The sequence below is a fragment of the Myxocyprinus asiaticus genome, chromosome 35 (assembly GCF_019703515.2).
Source record: "Myxocyprinus asiaticus isolate MX2 ecotype Aquarium Trade chromosome 35, UBuf_Myxa_2, whole genome shotgun sequence".
In the NCBI taxonomy this organism is placed as follows: domain Eukaryota; kingdom Metazoa; phylum Chordata; class Actinopteri; order Cypriniformes; family Catostomidae; genus Myxocyprinus; species Myxocyprinus asiaticus.
This window is the reverse complement of record NC_059378.1, coordinates 35,792,566-35,818,328: the sequence shown is the minus strand read 5'-3', so window position 1 is coordinate 35,818,328 and position 25,763 is coordinate 35,792,566. Positions and strand designations below refer to the sequence as shown.

The 25,763-nt window shown below is 37.4% G+C and overlaps 1 protein-coding gene across 5 annotated transcripts in view; it reads right to left on the bottom strand.

Annotated features, from left to right (window-relative positions):
• Positions 1-680: 680 nt before the first annotated feature.
• LOC127426083 (transcription factor SOX-13-like) overlaps positions 681-25,763 on the bottom strand; it is a 44,514-nt gene continuing 19,431 nt past the window's right edge. For 3 of the 5 annotated variants that reach the window (XM_051672596.1, XM_051672593.1, XM_051672595.1), the window contains exons 2-14: positions 21,876-22,095; positions 20,183-20,288; positions 18,938-19,024; positions 18,603-18,775; positions 18,272-18,340; positions 17,787-17,895; positions 13,613-13,689; positions 13,369-13,510; positions 12,317-12,426; positions 10,054-10,129; positions 9,643-9,813; positions 4,936-5,152; positions 681-3,197 (exon numbers count right to left, since the gene is read on the bottom strand). In XM_051672596.1, coding sequence (XP_051528556.1) covers positions 2,963-3,197; positions 4,936-5,152; positions 9,643-9,813; positions 10,054-10,129; positions 12,317-12,426; positions 13,369-13,510; positions 13,613-13,689; positions 17,787-17,895; positions 18,272-18,340; positions 18,603-18,775; positions 18,938-19,024; positions 20,183-20,288; positions 21,876-22,094 — 1,791 coding nt within the window. In that variant the 5' untranslated portion in view covers position 22,095 and the 3' untranslated portion in view covers positions 681-2,962. Of the gene's footprint in view, positions 3,198-4,935; positions 5,153-9,642; positions 9,814-10,053; positions 10,130-12,316; positions 12,427-13,368; positions 13,511-13,612; positions 13,690-17,786; positions 17,896-18,271; positions 18,341-18,602; positions 18,776-18,937; positions 19,025-20,182; positions 20,289-21,875; positions 22,096-22,615; positions 22,709-25,763 lie in introns of those variants that run through there. The other 2 variants (XM_051672597.1, XM_051672594.1) reach the window with 2 other exon arrangements.

The window sequence follows — 25,763 nt, the reverse complement described above, 5'->3', positions numbered from 1 at the left end:
CAACATTTTATATTTAATACAATAAATATAACAGATCATTCAGTTCATGAACAAATAAACCATTACAAATGCCATAGAAATCTTGATTAATAATTTTGAGGATTAATATACAGTGGGTTCCAAAAGTCTGAGACTTCAGCGATAATCCGGGATTTTTTCTATTGAAAAAATAATATACATATTATATATATATATTTGTTTAAACACTATAAAAATATAATCTTAAATCAAATTTGTTTCGTTAAAATATATATATATATATATATATATATATATATTTTATATACACATACACAGGATATATGTGAAAATTGTTTCATGAAAAATACAATTATATTATTTAAATATAAAAATATTTATAAATGCATATATTTATACATTTATATTGGAAAAAAGTTTATACCTAAAAAAATAAATATTTATTCCTATATTTTAATCATATGTATAAACACTTTTTAATAAAATATTATTTTTCATTAAATATAACAAAGTATATATAAAAATATTTATATTCATATATATATATATAGATAGATAAATAATAGTTTTTAATATATAATAGTTTTTAAAAGTTTTAAGATTAAAAACTATATTGAAATATTGACAATTTTTAAAACAAAAGTATTTGAGGGAAAAGAATGTATCAAATTAGAGAAGGATGCAAAACAGAGGCATTTTTAATATGTAATATGTAAAGTTTTATGAACTGCTGATCAGTTATTATATTATGTTACCAGATATTAATGGACTGTGTTCATACCAAATTGTATAAACTCTTAAAATATAATAAACCTGAACTGCAAATGTACACATACATTTTATTATGCTTCAAAAAACAAACCACAAAACTTACTTGGAAAAATGCAACATACAGCCAAAAAAAAAAAAAAAAAAAAAAAAAAAACCACATGTACACCTTTAAATTATACACTTTTTATAGACAAAAAAAAAATAGTCTATATCTATATTTTACAACAGCTGGTTTTGCAACAGTTGTCCAAATGATAAATCTCATTTTTCCCACCTGGTTCATTCTACAGATAAAATACAAACTGTATATCCAGTTATATACATAATTTCCTTTAACACATTAGCTTATCGTAAAAGTCCATTTGCTGGCAAATTTTGTTTAAAAATTCCTCTTTAAAATATAAATTTTCATAATTTTTTAAGAAAATGTTTACATTTCAGCTTAACTGTAAATTGACAAGTAGTGGCCCAATAATATGGACCCAGTCAAGAAAACTGGAATGATAACTCAAAATCTTCTCTTAAGCATCTATGAACACACACTAAAAATAAAAGTAAACCAAGACTTAAAAAAGGGAGTACATTCCAGAAAAGGGCATTGTTATTTTCCACAACTCCTTTCACAAAATGAATAGTAGAAATTGTTTGCATATGTACATTAAGTGCAAAATTCTACTTTGAAAATTTTTTCTATTTTGAGTAATGAGTACTGTGGCCCAGGGGTGCACAACACAAGAAAATTAGCGAAGCAAACAAAAGTTGAAAACACAACGGAAATAAGCCACAACAAAATTAACAGAAAATAAATATTTGTTCACATTGCATTTTAATTAGTGTGGCAGTTCTGACTAAATGCAGGCAAGATCATGATTTGTTCGAAATTAATTCCGATGTGTTGGGCCACCAAACTGAAGAATGACTGCAGTTGCCTTCGCGGTCTTTAACAACAGTCGACAGCATAAGAACGCCATTATCTAGATATAATAAAATGGACAAGGAGTTCAGGAATGTTCCTTCCCTTGTCAAAGTCCACTTGTTTTTTGTTTTGTTTTTCTTTTCTTTGCTCAGCCCTGGAGCTCGGGAAAGTACTTTGGCACAGTCTTAACAGGAACTTATGCAGGAAAAACCCTCAAGAGGTATAACGAACAGACACTACATGAACGGTTGTTTTTGCCGTATCTGTATACATATGGTAGTATTTGATTCCGAATTCAGTTTTTTTTTTTCCCTCTCAGAGCTTTCCGTGCATTGGCTATGTAAAGGTATATTTCACCCAAAAACGAAAATTCTGTAATTATTTACTCACCCTCACGTAATTTCAAACATGTACACTTATGTTTTCAGTGGAACACGTTTTCTTTACGTAGACATAAGATGGAGACAGCGTTTGTCAAAAAGGAAACAGAAACACCATAAAAGCACCATAAATGAATAAATATGATAACTTTGTGTGAGGATTGGACCGATATGTTAATTATTCATTTCAAACCTTCCCCTCAGCCGCAGCTTGCAGGACTGAAATGACATAAGAGTAAATAAGGACAGAAAATTCATTTTTGGATGAACTCTTCCTTTAATACATCCTATTATTGCCAATTCATTGACAAAATGTAAAAGTTGGATTGTTGAACCAACATTCAAAACACTTATCTGTACCATTTCTACATAGCAAAGGTTATTTAAGTGCACTTTTTCTTAAGCACGTCTCAGATAACAGTTATTTCATTGTAATATCTGATTTTTCAGATCAGAAATTTGATAATGCGAAATTTGCAGAACAATTTTTGCATACTGGCTACACAGCACCTTCAAAAGACTGAAGATAACATTGGAGACTGAAAACCAAGCCTTGCTTTTTCCATACTGAGGTCAGTTTATTAGATGTATCCTGGATACCCAGAGTAAACCAGTGAAAAAATATAAAAAGTGAAGATCTGACCTATGTTTATCCATCTTAAAACTGCACATCACCACAAAAACACCTCTGCTGCCTAAATCACCAACCATAGAGGACTGTCTAATCGAACTGCCTGGTTTGAAACCACTTTGCCAGGTCTCTCTTACAGCTGGATCGGAAAACATTGACCTATACCATTTTAGGACACCATCAGATTGTAGGGATTCCAAAATGTGCCTCTAATTTTCTCCAACTCATTGCCTCTCTCATTTCTTGCTCTTAACATCTCCCTCTATCTTTCCATCAGTCTCCATCTTAGTCGGTGAGGACAACCAACTCTCCCTCACTGCGTTCCCCTGCGTCGCTCTCCTCCCCTTCGCTGTAGGGTTGTCTGGGTTGCGTCTCGCCGCCTCTGCCTTGCGGGGGCTCCAGAGTGCGGGGGAGGTAGTGCTCCAGCAGGGCGGGGTGTACGGGCAAGGTCGCCATGGACATGGCCGTGGTTGGGTAATGTCCTTCACTGGAGGGGTACGGTAGCTGCTGTTCTGATTGTCTGTGGGGATAAATGTCGAGTGTAAATGTCGAGGCTTTGACGAAATGCTGAACGAAACATCCAGTTGCCAGAAAGCATTTTAGAGAAGGTGAGTGATTATTTTGTGGTCCTTTTACTAAAATGACTGTCATTGTGTGATTTTGGTATTTCTGGAAATAGCCTTAAAATGGGTATTGATGGATTCAAGTACAGATAAGTTGTCAAATAAGGCAAAAAACTGCAGCTGAAATTTCTTTGGCTTCATTCGAGTTGAAATTTTGGACTAAAGTGTGAAGAATCAAAATAGTTTCTCCAAATGGCACGTGCAGGTGCATGTTGCAGTTGAAACATATGAGAATCAAATGAAGACTATCCCTGTGATCCCAATCCACACCCTATTCGCTAAATAGGATCACGAGAATGGAATTAGAAGGTGTCCCAAATCATAGTATGTTGAAATGAGTATCCCAAAGTTGCCCGGATTGTCGAAGTATAGGTCTCTGCGGAACAATAATGGGCGGTCCCAATCTGTGGGTGTTTTCAAACCGGGATGGGAGTTTCAACTATCCAATAAAAGTAGGGTACCTCAATGTAGTAGGCAAATCATGTGAAGTGGTTGAAATATGCCCATCCTGGTTTGAAAATGCCCACTGATTGGGAAATGCCCATTTTTTTTTCCTGCAGAGACACAAGTCTCGGATGGTCTACCATTTCTGTTAGATTTTTGAAGTGTGAATCTGTGAAAATATTTTCACTTACTTATGGGAATGACAACCACATTCTTCTATCACTGAATTCACATCTCAAAAAGTCAGGTAGTGGTAACATGATTTACTGTACATAAAATCTGTGTAGTATGTACAGATCTTAACTGAACAACAAGCCTAATGCAGTGACGGCAAAAAAAATGCAATTTGGTGGTGACTCCTGTATTCCGTCCACATAGAATGATAATTTAATGGATTCACTCCCATATTTAAATGAGGCTGTCACTCCAAAAACTTTGCGGAGTGTACATAGTCTGTAAAAACTACAATGTAATAATTTAAAATACAGTATGAAAATAAAGATTTATATACAATCACTGTGCACTTTATTAGGAACACCTGTACACCTACTTATTCATGCGATTATCTAATCAGCCAATCGTGTGGCACCAGTGCAATGAATTAAATCATGCAGATACGGGTCAGGAGCTTCAGTTAATGTTCACATCAACCATCAGAATGGGGAAAAAAAATGTGATCAGTGATTTCGACCATGGTATGATTGTTGGTGCCAGACGGGCTGGTTTGAGTATTTCTGTAACTGCTGATCTCCTGGGATTATTATGCACAACAGTCTCAAGACTTTACTCAGAATGATGCCAAAAACAAAAAACATTCAGTGAGTGGCAGTTCTGTCGACGGAAATGCCTTGTTGATAAGAAAGGTCAATGGAAAATGGCCAGACTGGTTCGAGCTGACAGAAAGTGAGCAGAATGTCATCTCAGAATGCACAACATGTCGAACCTTGAGGCGGATGGGCTACAACAGCAGAAAACCATGCCAGGTATTTTATTAGGACCATAGTGTTCCTAAAAGTGCTCAGTGAGTGTGCATCATTTTATATATATCAAAAAAATAAAAGATTAATTATTTTAATCTATTAATACTCCTAGTTTCTGGGGCAGAGAGGCCTACAAATACAGTTTTGGACCCATGGAGTCAAAAAGGTTGAGAACCACTGATGTAGAAGACATTGTGTCTGCGAGTGTTACCTTGGAGGGTAAGGAACTCTCTGTTCTTGTCGTCTACTCTTCATCATGGCTTTGTACTCTCCCACCCGGAGTCTTCTGCCCTCTACGATACAGGTGCGCTTTGGCCGTGGTTTGTACTTGTAGTCAGGGTAACGCTCCAGGTGCTGGCGGCTGAGTCTGGCCTGCTCTTCATAGTACGGCTGCTTCTCCTGATTGGACATGGACTTCCAGCGGGATCCTGACAGGGGTGACAAACAGGTGTAACAGAGATTCGAAAAATGAGAAAAGGCAGAGCTTCAAAAAGGTAAGTGTAAAGGCCTATTGAGCTGGTCAAATTGTAGACCAAAACTCAGAAGAGAATTTGCCATGGGTTCCCTCGGGATTTTCCTGTGTGTTTTTATAATGAGATTTTGAACTTTTGAGTAAAATGAGGTCTGTGGTAAACATTACTTGACAATATGTGGACATTTTGTTCTACAACATAAATTACACACCGTCATACCTCAAATGTGAATTTTGAAGCTGTATTGAATTACATCGTTTTTTTTTTTTTTTTAAATACATGGCAGCTTCAAAATTCGCATTTGAGGTATGACGGTGTGTAATTTATGTTGTAGAACAAAATGTCAACGTATCATCAAGTAATGTTTACCACAGACCTTACTGAAAAGTTCAAAAACCCCATTATAAAAACCCATAGGAAAATCTCAGTGGAACATTTCTCTGATAAGCGTTTACTTTTTTCCTATGAGAGCCTATGGGAGTAATGTGTGGTTTAAAGCTGAATTTTATAGAAATTATCCCCCCCAAAAAAAAAAACTTTTAAAAAGCATTGTTGCTGGTTAACTTGTAATAGTGACATGAGGTACCTAGAGACGATACATGCAGTGCTTTAAATAAATCTCAAGAAGAGCATGCTATGGATTAAACTGTGTCAGCCCTCATTCCCATATGAACATGTATAACATCAGCAAGGACACCTACATTTCCTCCACGGTAAATTAAAGCGAATAACTTAACATTCATGTTTTGATTCAGGTCGAAGATAATGACATCATAGTGAGTGTGTTATGAGACGTTATGAGCAGTTATGTTCACTTATACTGATGTTATCAGGTGTGTAATCGCTATTGAATGACGCTTTTCTGTGAAGTGACTGTGAATCAAAATTGCGGCAAAGTTTTCAATCAAATTACTGCATAGCTTAATTTCTTTTACACAAAAAAGGTCAGATAAAATGTTACTTTATTCCAGCTTTATTCCGTTTGTGAGAATATTTTGCCAAAAACTGCACCGTTCACGGCACTCTCTCATTCATTCCTATGGGAAGCCTGTCAGAGCAAGCAATTTTCGAATTTTCGGTGCAAATGTTCGTAGCAAACAAGCTATTAAATAAGAACAATGGATTTCTATGCCGATATTTACACCTGGTCTGACAAATCGTCTGGTGGGAATCCAAAGGTTTTTTTTATGGAGAGTAGTCCACAGAGAGGAAGGAGTTATTATGGCAAGGAATTGCAGAAAAAAAAAAATAGATGGGAGAGTTTTTAAAAAATATTTATTTTAATTTAAGTAGTCTTGCTATTATGAAATTGTACGCAGGCTTTTTACTAATGTTTTCATTAACATTTGTGTGTTGTGCAGTTAAAGACATGAAATTAAAAAGGAGAAACTTATTGTTCATCTGATTTGGAGTGAATAGGCCTTAAATCTGTAGCTATAAGCAACTGATACATTTAAAGTAGTTACTACTGTAAATCTACCCTTTTAACAACACTGAATCTATTTAAGAGGGCAGTATCTTTTTTTAAATATACCACTATGATTAGATAAATACATCTGTGATTGCAAAGATAAATATTATCTGGCACAAAAACACAAAATATCTACATTAGAGTTAGTCTAAATTAAACTTGAACAGAAAAGTTTAAATTAGTGGGGCTTTTGAGTCATCCTATTAACTTTAATCTTTTTATTCATTTTACCAAAAAGAATTGTTCAGATTTTTTTCTATTTTCTAAACTGGTAACACCCCAACTGATATAACTTTTTGAACAACAAAAAAAAAAAAAAAAAAACACACACAAAACAAAAAGCCACTTGAATGAATCGGTGAATCATTTTAAATCAGAAAAAGTTCAATGAGTCAAATTTCCCAACAGTACTTCAAAGAGAGAACGGTTTAGGAGAGCGCATTTGATCACACCGTCAGCTTACTTGACTGTAAAACTTCTTGCACAATATAATGTGACAAAAACTAGCGATTTGTCTTACTCGACCACCACTTATTGGAAAAGGTAGCTTGTTACTGGAGGGTCTATACATATTGTTACAAGGGTCTATACACTACTTTGAAAACAGCTGAGCTACTGTTACACTACTAAAAAAATGTAGTTAAGTTAGTAGCATTGTTACTTTCAGTACAACACTGAAAGCAAGGTATTTGGAACAGGTTTTTCATCGGTATTTTTGAGCTTTCCACAATCTTTGGCGTCAGTGAGGGTTTAAATTCCACTACTTACAGGAAGTGAGAGATAATTCAGAATGAAAAGTACAATGCAGTACAAATAGAAAAACCAACCATTGACCTAATTTTGTTAGTCGTTGGGAATGTTTGACATTGCAAGATTTTGGTTTATTGACTTCATGCATGCAACGCTCCTGTCACTTAAAAGTGTGCTCTGCAGGCAACGATGGTGGGAACTGACACATGTAGGTGTGTGCAATGCATAGCCATGAGGAGCCCTGCAGGCCATGTTGGTTAGAAGAAAAAAAGCTTATATCACGCTGGTGTCGATGTCACCACAACGGAATGGAATGCGCATGTTTTGTAAAAGGAAAGAATTGAGGAAGATAAAGGTGAACCAAGGAATGGGGGAGTGGTCAGTGGCAGCTGTTGTTGTGGGTGTTGTTTTCCTGTCACCCCCAGAGCCAGATGGGAATTTGCGCCCTACTGTGACCCATTTCTCTATCCTCCTAACCCCTTCTGCCTTTCCCTATGCTCCAGAGGGCGATGGCAAGTGACACACCCGAAAACAGATACCCGTTTCCACAACGGCCTTGGTTGCTCTTGCCCCCTTTAGATTTTTGAGACAAGCTGATGATTTTGAATGCTTCAAAAACTTCTAAAAAAAAAAAAAAATATATATATATATATATATATATATATATATATATATATATATATATATATATATATATATATATTTTATTTTCCTCCCCAGAATTAGGACGCGTGATTATGTTAAATTATTTATTTATTAAGTGTTCTAAAATGGTCTATAAATGTGATTGAGTCCAATCAAGTCTCTCCTTCTGCGGTTCATCCGCTTTAAATAGAAAATTCTGTAATCGTCTAGCAACCCTTTTTGCTCAATCCCTCAAAGCTCTTGACTTTTCTCTTGGAATGCAAAAATAATTAAAAATGTCAAGGCTGATCTTTTCCATACAATGAAAGGCATATTTGTCTGGTAGTTAGTAAACAAAAAGAGAACAAAAAACACAAAACTAAAACAGAAAAAGAAAAAAAGAAAAAAAAAATACGTTTTGGATTTGAACCCAGGTCCCTTTGCACACGAATTGAATGGCCATGATGCCCTTGCTTGGTTGATTGTAGGATTAGCTACGATCAGGACAAACCCACCAACAATTAAGAACAGCTGATATCACTGGGGCCTGGGTAGCTCGGTGAGTAAAGACGCTGACTACCACCCCTGGAGTTCGCGAGTTCGAATCCCAGGGTGTGCTGAGTGACTCCAGCCAGGCCTCCTAAGCAACCAAATTGGCCCGGTTGCTAGGGAGGGTAGAGTCACATGGGGTAACCTCCTTGTGGTCGCTATAATGTGGGGCGCGTGGTGAGTTGCGCGTGGATGGAGTGAAGCCTCCACACTCGCTATGTCTCCGCGGTAACGTGCTCAAAAAGCCACGTGATAAGATGCGCGGGTTGACGGTCTCAGACGCGGAGGCAACAGAGATTCGTACTCCACCACCCGGATTGCGGCGAGTCAACACGCCAACACAGAATACAAACGAGGGAGGGTTAGAGACACTACAGCGTTAATTTTGTTTATGGAAACTGTAATGAAAAATATTTTGACAGCAACTTTTTTTCTTTGACAAGAAAAAACAATGCCTAAAGCTATTTTTTTTTAACTTATTTTATCATTAAATAAAGACAATTGAAAAAACAGCATAAGCTGATGATTGGACTATTAGGGAGATGTTTACTGTGTTACTTGTCAACACATTTCCAATCGTTAACGTGCATCTAACATGCAAAATTTGCAAGCTGTGCATTAAAGGTTTTAATTCGATAATGTTCTGATCATGAAAACTATGGCAGTCATGCAGCTAAGTGGACCTAATTTCAAAAATCTGTAATACAAATTAAGGCTAAGGTATACTTCGTTTTTGCATGTGCCATTCCAACTCGTTCATGTTTAAGGATTCTTTTGACCGCATGCCTGTATGGACGTGTTTGATGCAAGCACACCATGACTGCTTTGTGATCCTCCTTAGGACGTGGACTGTCCACATGTCTAGAAATATTGGGCTGCACACCACCAGTACGCCTGGACTGTGCTCCACATAAAAATTTTACAATTAAGCGAGCAACCGCAGAATACTTTAGACTTTAGGTTTATCCTCTGTCTTTTTAAATCAACAAAAAATTCGAACTTTGTTGCGAAAACAAACTTCGATAACAATAGCACCCCCTATCTCTCTCACCGAGGATCTTGCTGATGCTGGAGTTGTGCATGTCAGGGAATGCCTGCAGAATTCGTCGTCTCTCGTCTTTGGCCCACACCATGAAGGCATTCATGGGGCGTTTAATGTGGCCAGAGGAGGGAGTCCGGGTCTCACCATAGCTTCCCACTCCAGAGATTGCCATCTGCCCAGCTGAGAACAACAAGATTAAAAACAAACAAAACATTTTAGGAACATAACTTCCTTTTGTTTGATGAAACACCCTGCAGCAAACTGCAACTACCCAGGCAAGTGAAGTGCAGTACATTGCACAACAAAGGTTTAAAAAAAAATAAATAAATAAAAAAAAAAAAAAAGAATATATATATATATATTTATATATATTTATATTAGAAAAGAGTCATACACAGTCAGTCAATAGCAGACACGTACCCTCAGAATCACTGCTAAGATGATCCTCATTCGTCCGTAAGGAGTGTCCATCATCTGTCCGGTCTCGAGACACCTCCTTATAATTAATCAATAGAAAGCTTGTGTAAGACATACATGTACATGTTGTATATGATATACTAACCTCCATCATTCTTGCTTTCAAGGAGGTCTATAGTACAAAGAGAAAGCCCTCCATTAGCATTCCCAATTATCACAATGGCAGTTGCTCGGCTGGTACGAAACCCACCAGAAGTACATGATTTGAAATGTTGTTTGCAAAAAACACAGCTACTTTTGAATGGCCATCAAAGGAGAAAGATTGTTTTTGGTCCCATATGTTATAGTTACAGGAACTACTACCAGGGGCTAACAGGACCATGCCAACCAGCCAAATTTTAACCACTTGATTGTGTTCAGGCTGCACTCAATTGTCTGCAATTAGTTTACTGCATTAGCACTGTTGCTACAAATGCAAGTCAATGTTACAAAAGTATCTCGTCCACACCTGCTGGAAAACACAAAAGGCCTTGGGGACATTTCTGATCATCAACTATAATTTTGAAATAGAAAAAAAATAAAAAAGGTATACACTTCCCCCTTCCAGCTACCTCTGCATTGTTGTCAGTCTACCTGCATAAGACTGTCTTTAAAAAGTGCAAGTGTCAAGCTGCAACAACAGGTTTGAGTGGAATGCTTAAAAATCTCACTGACAACAAAGGCGAAATCACTGTCATATTTCCTTGCAATTAAACTGAACTCTAAAGGAGCAAAAAAAGTGGCTGTCGAACAGGTGCCTACAAAGACTTGAGGTCATATCACAATTGCTGCATTCAAACAATGGGACAAAAACAGTTGCGGTGTGACTCCAAGAGCAGCTGTTCTTGCCTAAAAGGAGAATGAGCCCCATGTTTAACTGATAACATTAACGACTGTAAAACAATATCCATCGCCGACCCTGAAACCCCCTTCTCCCGTAACTCGGTGGGTGTTCTAAAAGAGGGCCGTTTCAAGTGTAAGGAGTTAATGGAGTCTTGCCCCAATTCTCCGGCCTTGAAGCATGACCGATGGTGACAAACAACAGGGCCCAGGTGTCACCGAGGAACCTTGAAGAACTAGGGTGTGAAGTATGTGAGAGTGTGTTAAATGTGCGTGTTAAGACATTGAGGGGGGAATTCTCCAAGAATAAATTGCACCCGCTGAAAGCAGCGTTTATTTGCCCACGTTGTTTTAGGGACCGATGCATTGAAGGAAATATGCAAATCAAACAACAGCGCAAACATGCCCAGAAAATCTGTGCTGAACACGATTTGCATAGTGCAATTCCTGATCCTGCAGGCCGGTTCTGATCGCTATATACATGCAGAAGACAACCGCGATCTGGCACACACTCTGACGGGACTGTACAGCATCACTCCACTACTGTGATCTGAATTGGCAGAACGCCTGAATCTGCACTTTAAAATGACGAAAGTGTGCTTAACTACTGGGGATCCTGGATAAATGCCCGGTTATAATGCTTTTCTCCATCATTTGACTAATTACTACTGCTATGATCAACTCAACCTGTATACAAACGTCTCTTTTAAATGAAATTCCATTTAACGCCTATGTTCCACGGGTGGCAATAGAGTGATGTTAATTGCGCCTGGGCAAACTGGACAGAGTTTTAAAGTACAATCTGTAATAAGCTAAATTTACATAGAAAGGAGGCGTGTTTACACAGAATAACTTAATTTAAATACGGTGCAGCACGGATTTTGGGTGGTTAGTGAATATGTTGTAGTTTTTTGCGTTCAAATACTGCGAACAAAAATAGTGCAACTGTTTAGAGCAGGGCTTTTCAAATTGGGGCCGCAAGGGGGTGCTAGGGGGTCCACAGAAAAGTTCAAATGAAATAATTAAAAAAAAAAAAAAAAAGTTAATTTACTTGCACTTTTGAATTTTTGTCAATTTTGTAAATTTAATCAAATGCTTCTTTTTAGCTTTAACAGTCTAACATTACACCAAATTGCTGGTAGTCACCCGTGTCAACTTATTACAAAAGTAAATAGATTCTAGATTATATTTGAATCATTTCTTTTGGCTTTAGTACATTACAAATATAATTGGTCTTTATACATGACACTATATAACTGCCTTCATATTTCAGGAGAGAGGTCTCTTACAAGGAAATCACTATATATAGAGGTCCTTGGCATATTAAAAAAAGTTTAAAAAAAATAAATAAAAAAAAAACCAGATTTAGGGAATTCGCCTGACTCACCAGCCTTGCGTTGTTGTCCCTCTCTCGCCCTGTTGGGCCTTGTCCTCCACGCAACAGCTGCTGGGCATCATGAATGGCTTGTGTGACCACGTCACCCTCTCCCAAGAAGCCTGGAGAAGGAGAGAGTGAGAAAGAAAGGAAACTTTAGACAAGGTCAAGGGAGATACATTTATCCCTCTCTGTCTTATGAGGCACAAATAAAGCACTTGGCTTCGTGTCAAGTATATGATGCCCAGGACAAGTCCTCGATCTTCAGTCCAAAGGCTTAAGACAAACAGTCATGTCCAAGGTGCTGACGCATTCTCAGGGGCTTCATGGCGAAGGGGGAACAGGTTTTCTGAACTGCTGACAACTGCCATTAATACTTGGGATAGAGGCATGTTGGCAGTCAGGACACTAACAAGAGTCCTTTCTAAGAGGGTGCAGAGAGTCCATCTTTCTGAACATGAGCCAAACTCTCAAGGACTTCCTTTTCAAACAAGAACATGAGACCACAACAGGTTCCACTGTGGGGGGAATATTCAGAAAGAGGTGGATTTCTAACCTTGTCACAGCACAACACAAAGTCTTACTTCCGTAGAACACAAAAGAAGAAATCAATACCTAATAGTAATTATATTACAAGGAATGGGGACTGAAGCTTACAAGCTTCAAAGAGGACACAAATGCACAAGAAAAGTCCTAATTTTTGGATGAACAATTATTTGGGTTGGACAAAGGAGGAGGAACTTCCACAACTTTCATGTACCACCAGGACAATGTAACAATCACAATGATGCCAATGTAAAAATCACTAGATGCCAATAAAGGAGAGTGCAATTGCTTGTGGAATAAAAGGGACCAAAAGAAGAAAAATCAATGCTGATGACACAGTCTAAATCTACTAAACAATTCTGTAGTTGATCTTGCAGGGATACAAGATCAATTCTAACAAAACCACAAAAAATAGAAGTCAAATCAGCTTAAAGCATAATCCACACAGCAACCTTTTTTAACCTTCCAAGCGCAATGTTACTATTGAAGACTGGATGTGTTGGTGCAGTGTCACATACTCAGGCTGAGGGCAGATCGAGAGGGGCTGTGGGGCAGATTTCTGGGCCGATACGCTGTCTGCAGGTGGGCCGTGGCCAGTTCCATTGCCTGGGGACTTGGGGTCTTTGGTTTAGCCGTGAGGTTGAGTGGCTGACTGGTGTCCTGGAGAACAAAGACACTGTGATGTTTATGAATATAGACAACAAAGTGAAACACCTTAAATGAACTGCAGAGTGGCGCTAGAGGAAGGAGATTTCGCACTACCTGCCGATAGACTGTCCCACTGGACCTTTTGACAGGAGTGGAGTGTGGATTGGGAAGCAACTGCATGGGATATTCCACTAAAAATGAGGAAACAACAAAATTACGCTCAGAGGATTGCAACTTAAAGCGAACTTAAATCAAAATCAACCCTATTTACTTTCCTAATACACACTCTGGGTCTTTTTGTGAACAATTCATTGATGCACATTAATGCAATTAGAAAAGAAAATGTTTGAAATGTTTTTGTAATCATCTATATTTAAGAACTTGCTCTACCTCTATATGACAGGTGGATGAAGGAAAGTCATTTCAGAGACCACTTTTTAAGAACCAATTAGTTCCCGCTCGACATTTTAGGATATCCTGTTTCACTCGGAAATACATCACATTATGGAAGTCATTATTTTCACAATGACTTTAGAGACTTACAAGCATAAACGGAAATATGTTCATTCAACAAATCATTCACTATCAAATGTTTTCAATGTTGAGGAACAATGAAGTTGTTCGCAAGTACAAAAAAAGTAAGAATAATATTGTACATTTTCTTGGTGTTCAATGTTCCTAAGAAAGAAACATGTTTGTCTTCATAATTGTAAATAAAAATGTCCTAACTTGCTCTGCCTCTTGAAACAACTTTTCTCCAACCACTTCTCATATAAAGACCACTTTTCACAATCCAATCAATTCCCAGTAAATAAAATAAAGTTCCACCCTAAAATTTTTTTCCTCACTGAATATCTCGTTTTACTCGGAAATGCATTATATTATGGAAGAAAATGGGTTGAGAACACCATTTTATGTTGACTTTAAACATAGTTGTACGTATACCCTAAAAATTGCTTATACAACAAATTGTTTGGCATCAAATTTTGTGAATGTTAAGGAACAAGTAGTTCGTGAGTACTAAAAAAGTAATAAAAAAAAAATAATATTGATGGTGATTATTTCTTGTCATTTTTTTGAAACTATGGAGAAGGGGAAACGGTAAAGAAATGACGCAAGTCAAACTCAAACTTTTATTGCCGCATTGAGCACCATGGCTGAATGCATCTGCTAGGCCATAGCTCCAACCTTTAAAAAACATTAAAGACTTAAAAGAATAAAAGAAAAATCTCTGCTATTTATTCCAGTGCCCACCAGTCAATATGGTTGGTACATCTAATGATGTTAGAATATAAGACAAAGCATTGCAAAGCATGTTTGTTGTTTGAGAGTGCCTCTAATTCACCAGTCAGATAAACTCTTTGAGCTCAGATTCACATGTGTCCTTGGCCCTCTGCTCCAGGTTTCTGTCCAAAGACGGCTTGATTGTGTTAAGCACGCTGTTAGTTGACTAGCTCATACACTTGTTCTATTGTTTTCTGTTCTTTCCATCTACCCTTCATCTTCTATATTCTTTTCATTGAGAGAGCATGCAGTGCTATACAGTGCAGACGACAATGCAAAGAACCTGCTCTGGATTTTACCGGATCAATCTGCACTCTAAATCAATGGTCAACCCTGAGTCTTTAGAAGCTGTTATTCATTGTATGTATGTTTGAGGAAATCAATCTACACTGGCCTTTCGATGAGTCTCTCCTTAAGAAGTATTTGTAAGTGGACCAAAGAAGTGCACAAAACCTTCAGGACATCAATTCAGAGAATAACCACTTATATTATAGAACAGACCTTCAGACAAGCATTAATGCACATGGAGAAGAAAAGTCCTTGGAGGACAGTTAACATGTTCAATGTCTGGGGCAGTTCTAGGGTCAGTGGATATTCAGGGCTTAGCCCAGACTTCTGTGGATGCTTATGGGGCCATCCTTTGATGAAATATCAGAATATAACTTTACAATTAAAGTTTAAATGTTACATTTGTGAGGAGTCATTTAATAGTATCTGTTTTCAGGGTTATATATCTAAATATTTGGTACTTGCTGTATCTGGATGGACCAACTCAACACAGTTTCCAATATCGCCAAGCCAGGCATTTAGACCATACACCGATTAGCTACAACATTAAAACCACCTGCCTAATATTGTGTAGGTCCCCCTCGTGCCGCCAAAACAGTGCCAACCCGCATCTCAGAATTGCATTCTGAGATTATATTCTTCTCACCGCAATTGTACAGAGCGGTGGTTATCTGAGTTACCGTAGACTTTGTCAGTTCAAACCAGTCTGGCCATTCTCTGTTGACCTCTCTCATCAACAAGGCATTTCCATCCACAGAAGAATGGCCAGACTGGTTCGAACTGACAAAGTCTACGGTAACTCAGATAACCACTCTGATCATCTCAGAATGCTATTCTGAAAAGAATACTATACATTGTTTACAGCATTTATTAATCTTTTATAATATTAGTTAATAAAAATGCAGTTGTTGATTGTTAGTTCATGTTAGTTCATAGTGAATTAACTAATGTTAAACACTTTGATTTGAGAAATGTATTTGTTGAAATTAACATTAACTAAGATTAATAAAAGCTGTAAAAGTATTATGCATTGTTAGTTCATGATAACTAATGTTAACAAATGGAACCCTACTGTAAAGTGTTACCATCTTTTTTTAATGATTTATTCGTGTGCCACAATGATGTAATGCAATTTAGTTATCTATATTACTATTTTTTATATTAGATATAAATAGTTATATTTAATAATTATAAATAAAATATAAGTATTTAATCATTATATATTGAATTATTGTTATATTAGGGGCTTTCTTAGCAAATATTTATATATGCGATTAATTTGATTAATTAATCGGCATACTATGTATAATTAATTCGATTAAAAATATTAATCGATTGACAGCCCTAATTAAAATACGAATATTTAATAATCAACTTGATACCAAAGCACTGGTAATTTTGACTCTCTACAAGAAGATAAAATATTCAGGGTTTTACTGAAAACATTTGGGGCTTAAGACCTGGAAACCCAGCCCTAGCACCACCCATGATCAATTTTACAAACGTAATTATTTGATTAGTGACCAAGAAATAGCATAGAATCTCATGTATAATATTTTTTTTTCTTCTTTTTTTTTTTTTTTTTAAATCCACTCTTTCTGGGTCACTAATTAAAATGTAAGCAAATGTGTGACATTAGTCAGGTTTGCAAATTAAGTAGTGTTTCCATCTCATGAGTTAAAGAGAACAAACTTCCCAACAAAACTGGTGCAAAATAGAAATGTAAATGGAAGTTGCAGCCACTGGGAAAGCCACTGTGGCTCTTTTATTAAATGTAATAATACTTTCGGTTTAGAGCGCGCATAAAAATTGCTTTGACGAACTTCACGTTTGTGATCAGCAGAATTTCAGAATGACCAGACCACCATTTGCGATGCTATACGATGATATTGGTCCGTTGGTTAGTGCTATTATGTGCGAATTATTCAGTCACATTACATTTTTTGATGCACATCTATGAATTAATTCAGTATATGTGCAAAATGCGTGTATGGAAACCCAGGTTATGACCATGTTAACTCCTTTGCACAAAAGGTCAGATTTCTTTGCTTCCATAAAAGCACACAAGAAGCTCTTTGGAGCATTCTCAAATCATACTGGGATGGCATGGATCATCAGGTTAACAACAACTTTTGGAGGCCATGTCAGCTTGAAGTATGTATAAGTGGTTATTAAACCACAAAGGGAACAAACCAAACACTATGAAATTCTGAAATACATATATATTTTTCCACCTTTTACTCATTGTTATGCTGGCAATTGAGATTGCATTTACTGCAAAATAGAAGCATTAGTGGACTTTTGCACCTGACTGTACACTTCTGGAAGAGCAAGTTTTTGTTTCCTTTGTATAGAACGGCACATTAACTCTTTCAGATCGGCTTTGCAATGTGCTACTCATTAACTAAAAATACAAACCACAGCTGATAAGCTCGAATGGCAAGGCACAAGAGCAAACAAGGATTTCAATGGACAGACAAAGGATAATATTTGAAGTAAATTATTTAGAGATTTTTGACAGATGTCATTTGATCAATCTGAAGATAACCGATTGCTGAATCCTGTGTCTTGACAGACTTTTATTGTAAAGGCTGAGAGTTGCTCAATGTGGCAATACGTAGGTCTTTTATACTGTTATCAGGATATGCCAATTCACTCCATTGGCCAAGGGGAGGGGAGTTAACTAAGGTGTAGGGCTGGGTTTGATTTGGCTTACCTGGTTTGCAGGGGATTGGCTGCAGTGGTAAACCCATCTGGGCCTCAGAGGTGAGCTGTTGGGCATTGGGATGAAATGCGGGGATCATAACATACGGCATGTTTACCTGCTGGGTAAAGAGTCAAATGTTAAAGAGAATTCAGCTTATTTGTTGTATTTTTCTCTGTCATAACCATTTCGTTCCAACCCAGTATTATTTTCTTTCTTTCATGAAAAACAAAAGGAGATAATAGGCAGAATTTCCAAGCTTCTATTTTTCGTACAACAAAAGTAAGCGGTGATTTTTAATTGCAAGCTCCAAAAAGGACAAAAGAAAACACCATAAAAGTAGTCCAGACTTAAATTCAAGTCATTATTCACTCATAACCTTCCCCTCTGCTTTTGCCTTAATGGAAGAAAATAATACTGGGTTGGAATTTTTGGCTCTGGTAATTCACACAGGAAATAAAATTGAAATTGCAAAAAGAGTTTTGCTGTCATCTCACCTGAATTTGTTGCTGCAGTAAGTTGATTTTATGTTGCTGTTGTATCAGCTGCTGCTGTTGTTTGGCAATCTAAAATAAAGAATATTCATTAAACCAAACCAAATCCAATTCATGTATAGAACGGTATGTTTACTCACTAAAAACGCATGAACCCTTTTTACAGACTGTGATGACACACTTCCGCCTTAATTTAGCATGGTAAATAGTTTTTATTATTATTATTATTATTATTATTATTTAATGCTGTTCAAATTTTCAAAAATGTTTTCTAATTCCACCCCTCCAATAGACCTTTCTCCTCTCCATCCGTTCACTAGAAGTTTCTCCACACCTGTTCTTGCTGTTGTCTAGCCAGTTCCATCTGTTGCTGCTGTTTCTCCAGCAAAAGTGCAGCCATGTTCCTCTGCTCAGAATGAGCTCCCAGCAGCTGCTCTCTCAGACCGGAGAGCTGGTTGATCATCAACAGCAACTGAAACTCTTTCTCTGCCAGACTCTCTGGGGTTCCTGGAAACACACACACACGCAGGATGGTGGTCAAGCAGAAGATGTCTTTTCAAACACCAACATGAACTGATCAGGAGGACGATCAATGGAGAGATTAAATCAACAACACACAAGGTTGCTCCAAAACACTGTACTTCAGCAGGCATTAGAAGTTAAATTCACCTTTAAGATTGACACTGCCCTGAAGACCTTCCCCAAAAAACTTTTCTTTCCAGTCTGTATTCAGAAGCTTTTCAATTGTGGGCATCACTGAAAAAATAAATTAAAAAAAATAATAATACATTTTTTCAAAAGCAATAAAAAACAAAAAAACAAATAAAAAATAAAAAAAATATTTTTTTTATAAATGCCTCCCTGGACAGAAGAAAAATATTATTAAAAAATATATCTATTATATATTTATAATATGATAATAAATGTAATAATTAAATACATAATCAAATTTAGTTTTTTTTTTTATATAATTTTATTAAAACATATTTTAAAATATACAAGATGCATACAGTGGCATTTATTTTAAAGAAAGATTTAAGCACTTTTCAAGCAAAACATTTAACAAAATGAAGCTTAAAATAATAAAACAATACATATACTGTTGAAAATAAAGTATATAGTTTGACACTTTTTGGTTATCAAAGATTAGTGGAACATGTCCATAGTTAACGTGATGAATCAAATTCGTACATTCACTAGGAATCACCTTGACACCAGTTGCTTAAATGTCTAAGAAAGTGAAGTTAGTTCTGAGAAAAGGTCAAGCATCATTTGATTGCAGATGCCACTTGGTTTGATATTTTGCCATCTAATGCGATGACACTCGTACATTTTATGCATGGTATAAGATTCCAAATACTTTTTGGGGCCACTGTATATAATGCACTTTTAAAAATATAATGATAACAAAGATGCAGAATGACACAATAGATGCACAAAAAGAGAAGACTTGTTTCATCTAAATGAAGGCTGTTCTAAAGACCTTGAGCTGAAAAGCCCAGTTAAAGAGAGAGAGGAATTACACAATTCAAGGGAAGTGGTGAAAACAAAGGAAAAGGCTTTTGAGAAAACACTTGAAGACTTTTAGTAACTCTGTAATAACCACTGAGCATTTCACAAGGGCTATAAAATGTATCATACAAATGAAATTAGTGAAAAGCTTCATAGAAATTGAAACAAAAAAGAAAACTTGGATGACAGCGATCGCCTCCTAATTGCTGACACTGCTGTAGACAAACCACTTGATTCTAAAGCAATACATGATTGCATGGGCTTTCTTCAAAATTCAAGCTCCAAAATTTCTTTCAAACTCGTCTTCGGCTATAAAAACAGCAGCCTTGAAAATGTTTTTGCAAGTCTATATGCGCCATGAACCAAATGCAGTTGGGTTAACAGGTTAACCTTCACACTTACCATCACTGACGTTGGGTTTGCCGTCAGAGTTTTCGTGGGCTCTGTTGCCTCCATCTTGACTAGAGGGTGTAAATGATCGAGGCAGTTCTTTACTGGGAGATCTCACCTGAGAAACACAAAAACTATAACATCAAAGAAATACTCACTAAAGATGCATCACATCATCAGTTTTATGGCAAAAGTAAGGTTTTAGCTGACAAACCATTTTCTTCACTGCAAAAAAAAAAAAATACAAAAAAAAAAAAATAAAAAAGCATCCTGATTTTTCTTTGTCTTCCAGTAAAACATCCTTAAAAGAAGATACACTCACTGAGCACTTAATTAGGAACACCTGTACACCTGCTTAGTCATGCGATTATCTAATCAGCCAATCATGTGGCAGGAGTGCAATGCGTAAAATCACCCAGATTTGGGCCAGGACCTTCAGTTAATGTTCACATCAACCATCAGAATGGGGAAAAAATGTGATCTCCACGATTTCGACCGTGGCATGATTGTGGGTGCCAGACAGCCTGGTTTGAGTATTTCTGTAACTGCCGATCTCCTGGGGGTTTTATGTAGAATGGCCAGACTGGCTCGAGCTGACAGAAAGGCTACGGTAACTCAGATAACCACTCTGTACAACTGTAGTGAGCAGAATAGCATCTCAGAATGCACATCATGTCATACCTTGAGGCAGATGGGCTACAACAGCAGAAGACCACGTTGGGCACTTTATTAGGACCATAGTGTTCCTAATAATCCATAATCTTTTTGATCTACAGTACATTTCTTAAATCCTAAAACTAGATATAGGTATTGCACTAACTGAAGAGCCACGTGTCGCTTATTCTTAATAATAGTGTATTTTTGTCTGATTTTGTTCATTGTTTTATGTAAATAAATAAAAGGTACATTTCTTGTTTCAACATTATTTGTACTTCAGATCTTTGTTTTGCTGGACAAGAAGAAAAACTAGCTTCATAACGTCACATACATTTGAACTGACCACAGAAAATGGGTAAAATTTTCGAATAGAGCCACATTTGGGGGGGGGTCCATTTTTGTACTTACACCATTGGCATATAATGCAACAATGGGTGCAAAAGTCAACTGTTTTCGTGACAGATGTACCAGTATCTATAAAATAATGATACTGCCACTTTCGAAGGTTATTTTTTTAACTGTAGTTTTGCTCCAAAATCATAGACAAAAATTGTCATTTTAACCCCCTTCTACAAAGTAATGGATTACTCCGTAAATATTGATCCATGGCATTTCATATTTTGGCTTGCATTATCACTTTCTTTTGTCTTCCTCCAGACTACGTATTAACAAAATCTAAAATTTCAGCAGGGAAGTTTCTGAAATTTGGTTGATTTGATAAAGAATAACCCAAAAGAAGTTTCCCAATGGGGTGAGGAAAAACAAATGAAGATATATTCTCTGAAAACCTAAGAAAAGTCTGAATATTCAACACAATTTAGCTTTAAGTGTATTTACCTTAAGGATGAGTGGATATTTTTCTGGAAAACAAGACAAAAATACTGGACGAAAAAAAGCTACTGTAGAAATCTATAAATTTTCATGATTATTACACAAATAAGATCCTGAAAAATCTTTTGAAATAAGACTTCAATGTACTCCAAAGAGAAACTTTCAGAACTCAAAAGACAATGTCAAAGTTACAAAGTTACAGAGCGACTGGTTATACCAAAGGAGATTGGGAGTTGGGTGGGGGCGCTGACTTCTCAGGGTCGTCTCTCTCCAAGGGCAGCCGAACAGACCAATCACAGACTGGAGAGGATTTCTTGGATTCTCTGTTGAAGGCTCCACCTCCCGATTCGTCGTCTTCAAGCTTGATACCAACACCCACCATGGTCACATTGCCCTTGGCATGGGGATGCAGAGCAGGTGGACTGGGCTCACACATTCTACAAAACCAAAAAGGAAGTCAACACGAGATCAAAATCAACAAGAGATCATTCTATTGGACGACAATGTGTCTGTGAGCGTAAGATGAGTCATCAATCATTTTGGTCTGTTTTCCCGGAAGAGACAAACTGTACATTTCAAATGTGTATTGCCACTAAAAGTGAATTTTATCAACATTTAGGAGTATACTATCATATATATAGCCTCAAAGCTAACACACAAACAAAACGACAAAACTCCAATTTTGGTCTCAAAGCCAGAATTCAACACCCTTCGGCAAATAGAAGTCAAACTGCATTTCTAATGAGGGTATTCCACTCTTGTAAGGCTTCTGTCTGGGTGTAAATAAAGACCCAGGAAATCAGCTGACTACTTTGCATAAGGAACAGAAGGGTTTTTGTGAAGTCCAGACAGGCCGCCCCATTCAAACTTTTTCACAAAAGCCACTTCTTCGAAGTCTCTCGGGCTCCAGAAACGACTGATGTGAGGAGAGGATATTTGTTTGTGTTGTGTGTGTACATGTTAGAGTCGCTCCAATCTGTAAATACATGGGCACACTAGACATGAGTCTTGCATCTGTTTTCTGCCAATCAAAAATCTTGCTGTCTCAAGTAGCACGCCAAACCCTAATGCAATGAAAGACAAGAAGAAGAGGAAGAGAGAGATGGATTGATTGAAAGGAAATAAAGACAAGGCTATATAAAATTTAACCAAGGCCAAAATTTAGAGTTTGTTTGTTTTGGGGTTTTGGGGGGGGGGGAGTGGTATTTTAATATTTTACCTTGCAATACTGTATCAATATTCTAACACCAAGAATCAATATTTGTGACTATTTTTAATTACCATTTTTTGGAGAAAAAAAATTCATTGACCACCAGCTCATGCAAGTTCGTGAGAAGACAAAACACTTTTGTCAGCAACAACTTTATTTCAATTCCACCAAAATGAAAACTCTGAATGCAAGTCTATAACCCATTTCATTTGTTATGATGTTTGTACAGAACTGCAAGGGTTTGCGCAATAATAAACATGCTGAGACCATGGTACACCATTCCTTCATGTTTTTATTTTTTTTTTTATTAACACTGGCATAAATATGCTCTTCGATGAGGTAAAGCAGGAAGTTCGGCACTTTTGCGAAATCCAATCAAGATAAATGACAAATGAGTGAGTAAATGATCGCAAAATATCACTGTTTTGAATCGCAAATATTATAGTATTGCTACCAAGATTTGATATTGTATTGGAAGTAAAAAAACGCTAAATCCAAATAAAGAATTATAACTAACCATATTAAATCGCGCATAGGTAGGATAGTAAAATAAATAAGTTTATCAACATTAAAAAAAGGAGAAAACTTTTTCCTTATCTTTTGTTGTTGACGTCAAAGGCTGTGTGTGCAATTAAACTATCACTTGGCAGAAGTTAACCAAATTAGGCTACCATCTGTGTAACTCAGCAGGGATTCAGACCGGGCTTTGTTTTTCCAGTCTTTAACTGTCCAGTTTTGGTGAGCATGTGCCCACTGCAGCCTCATCTTTCTGTTCTTGGTTGACAGAAATGGAACTCGATGTGGTCTTCTGCTGTTGTAGCCAATCCGCCTCAAGGTTCAAGATGCTATTCTGCTCACTACAATTGTACAGAAGGGTTATCCGAGTTACCGTAGGATTTCCATCAGCTCAAACCAGTCTGGTCATTCTGCGTTGACCTCTATCATCAAAAAGGTGTTTCCATCCACAGAACTGCCACTCACTGGATGTTTTTTTTTTTTTTTGGCACCATTCTGAGTAAACTAGAGAGACTGTTATATGTGAAAAATCCCAGGAGATCAGCAGTTACAGAAATACTCAAACCAGCCCGTCTGGCACCAACAATCATGCCATGGTCTAAATCACTGAGATCACATTTTATCCACCATTCTGATGGTTGATGAGAACATCAACTGAAGCTCATGACCCATATCTGCATGATTTTATGCATTGCACTTCTGCCACACGATTGGCTGATTAATAATCGCATGAATAAGTAGGTGTACCTAATAAATGGTCAGTGAGTAATATGTCTGATGAGCCAAAACATTAATTACCATTATGCCTAATACGCTGTTGGTCCTTCGCCTGCCGCCAAAACAGCCCCAACCTGCCGAGGCATGGATTCTACAAGACCCCTGAAGGTGTCCTGTGGTATCTGGCCCCAAGACGTTAGCAGCAGACCCTTCATGTCCAGTAAGTTGTGAGGTAGAGCCGCCGTGGATTGGACATGTTGGTCCAGCACATCCCACAGATGCTCAATCGGATTGAGATCTGGGGAATTTGGAGGCCAGGGCAGCACCTTGAACTCTTCATCATGTTCCTCAAACCATTCCCGAACAATGCGTGCAGTGTGACAGGGCGCATTATCCTGCTGAAAGAGGCCACTGCCATCAGGGAATACCATTGCCATGACGGGGTGTACCTTGTCTGCAACTATGTTTAGGTAGGTGGCACGTGTCAAATTGATGTCCACATGAATGGCTGGACCCACGGTTTCCCAGCAGAACATTGCCCAGAGCGTTACACTCCCTCCACCAGCTTGTCGTCCTCCCACAGTGCATCCTGGTGCCATCACTTCCCCAGGTAAACGGTGCACACGTACACGGCTGTCCACGTGATGTAAAAGAAAATGGGACTCATCAGACCAGGCAACCTTCTTCCACTGCTCCATGGTTCAGTTCTGACACTCGCATGCCCATTGTATGCGCTTTCGACAGTGGACAGAGGTCATCATGGGCACTGTGACCAGTCTGCGGCTACACAGACCCATACGCAGCAGGATGCGATGCACTGTGTGTTGACACAATCCTCCCATAAACTTCATTAAAGTTTTGTGTGACTTGTGCCATAATAGACCTGTCATTTCTAACCAGACATGATAGCCTTCATTTCCTCTCACACAACGATGAGCCTTGGGTGCCCAAAAACCCTGTCGCCGGTTTGTGGTTTGTCGCTCCTTGGACCACTGTCGGTACACTCCACTGCTGGCCGGATGCACCCCACAAGCCTTGCCATTTCAGAGATGCTCTGACCCAGTTGTCAGGCCATAACAATTTGGCCCTTGTAAAAGTCACTCAGGTCTTTACTCCTGCCCATTTCTCCTGCATTCAACATGTTGACTAAGAGAACTGATTGTTCGCTTACCATCTAAATCTACCCACACCTTAACATGTGACCTTGTTAGGAGATGATCAACATTATTTGAGTGGTCATAATGTTTTGGCTCATTAGTGTATATAAACATACACTTATACAGTATTTTTATTATTTGAATACTGTTGTTTATATTGTATTACCTTTGTTTGGGGTCCTTAGCAAATACTGAAATATGCAATAAATTGCAATTAATTTGAATAATTAATCGGCATGCAATTAATTTGATTAAAAGATTTAATCAATTGACAGCCTTAAAAATACAGGTTCACTTGCAGCAAGGAAAACAGTGCTAACAACAATTTTAAGGATAATTTGCTTTTTTATGATAAATGATTCTGGGTCACCACTAGATGTCCATTGTAAAATCTGGGTCCAGAAGTAAAACCAGTTGAGAACCACTGCACTAGTCTATAAACATCTCTCTGCCTCCTTTGCTCTGCACAACAAAAGAAAAATAAGACAACCCAAAGAACACAAAC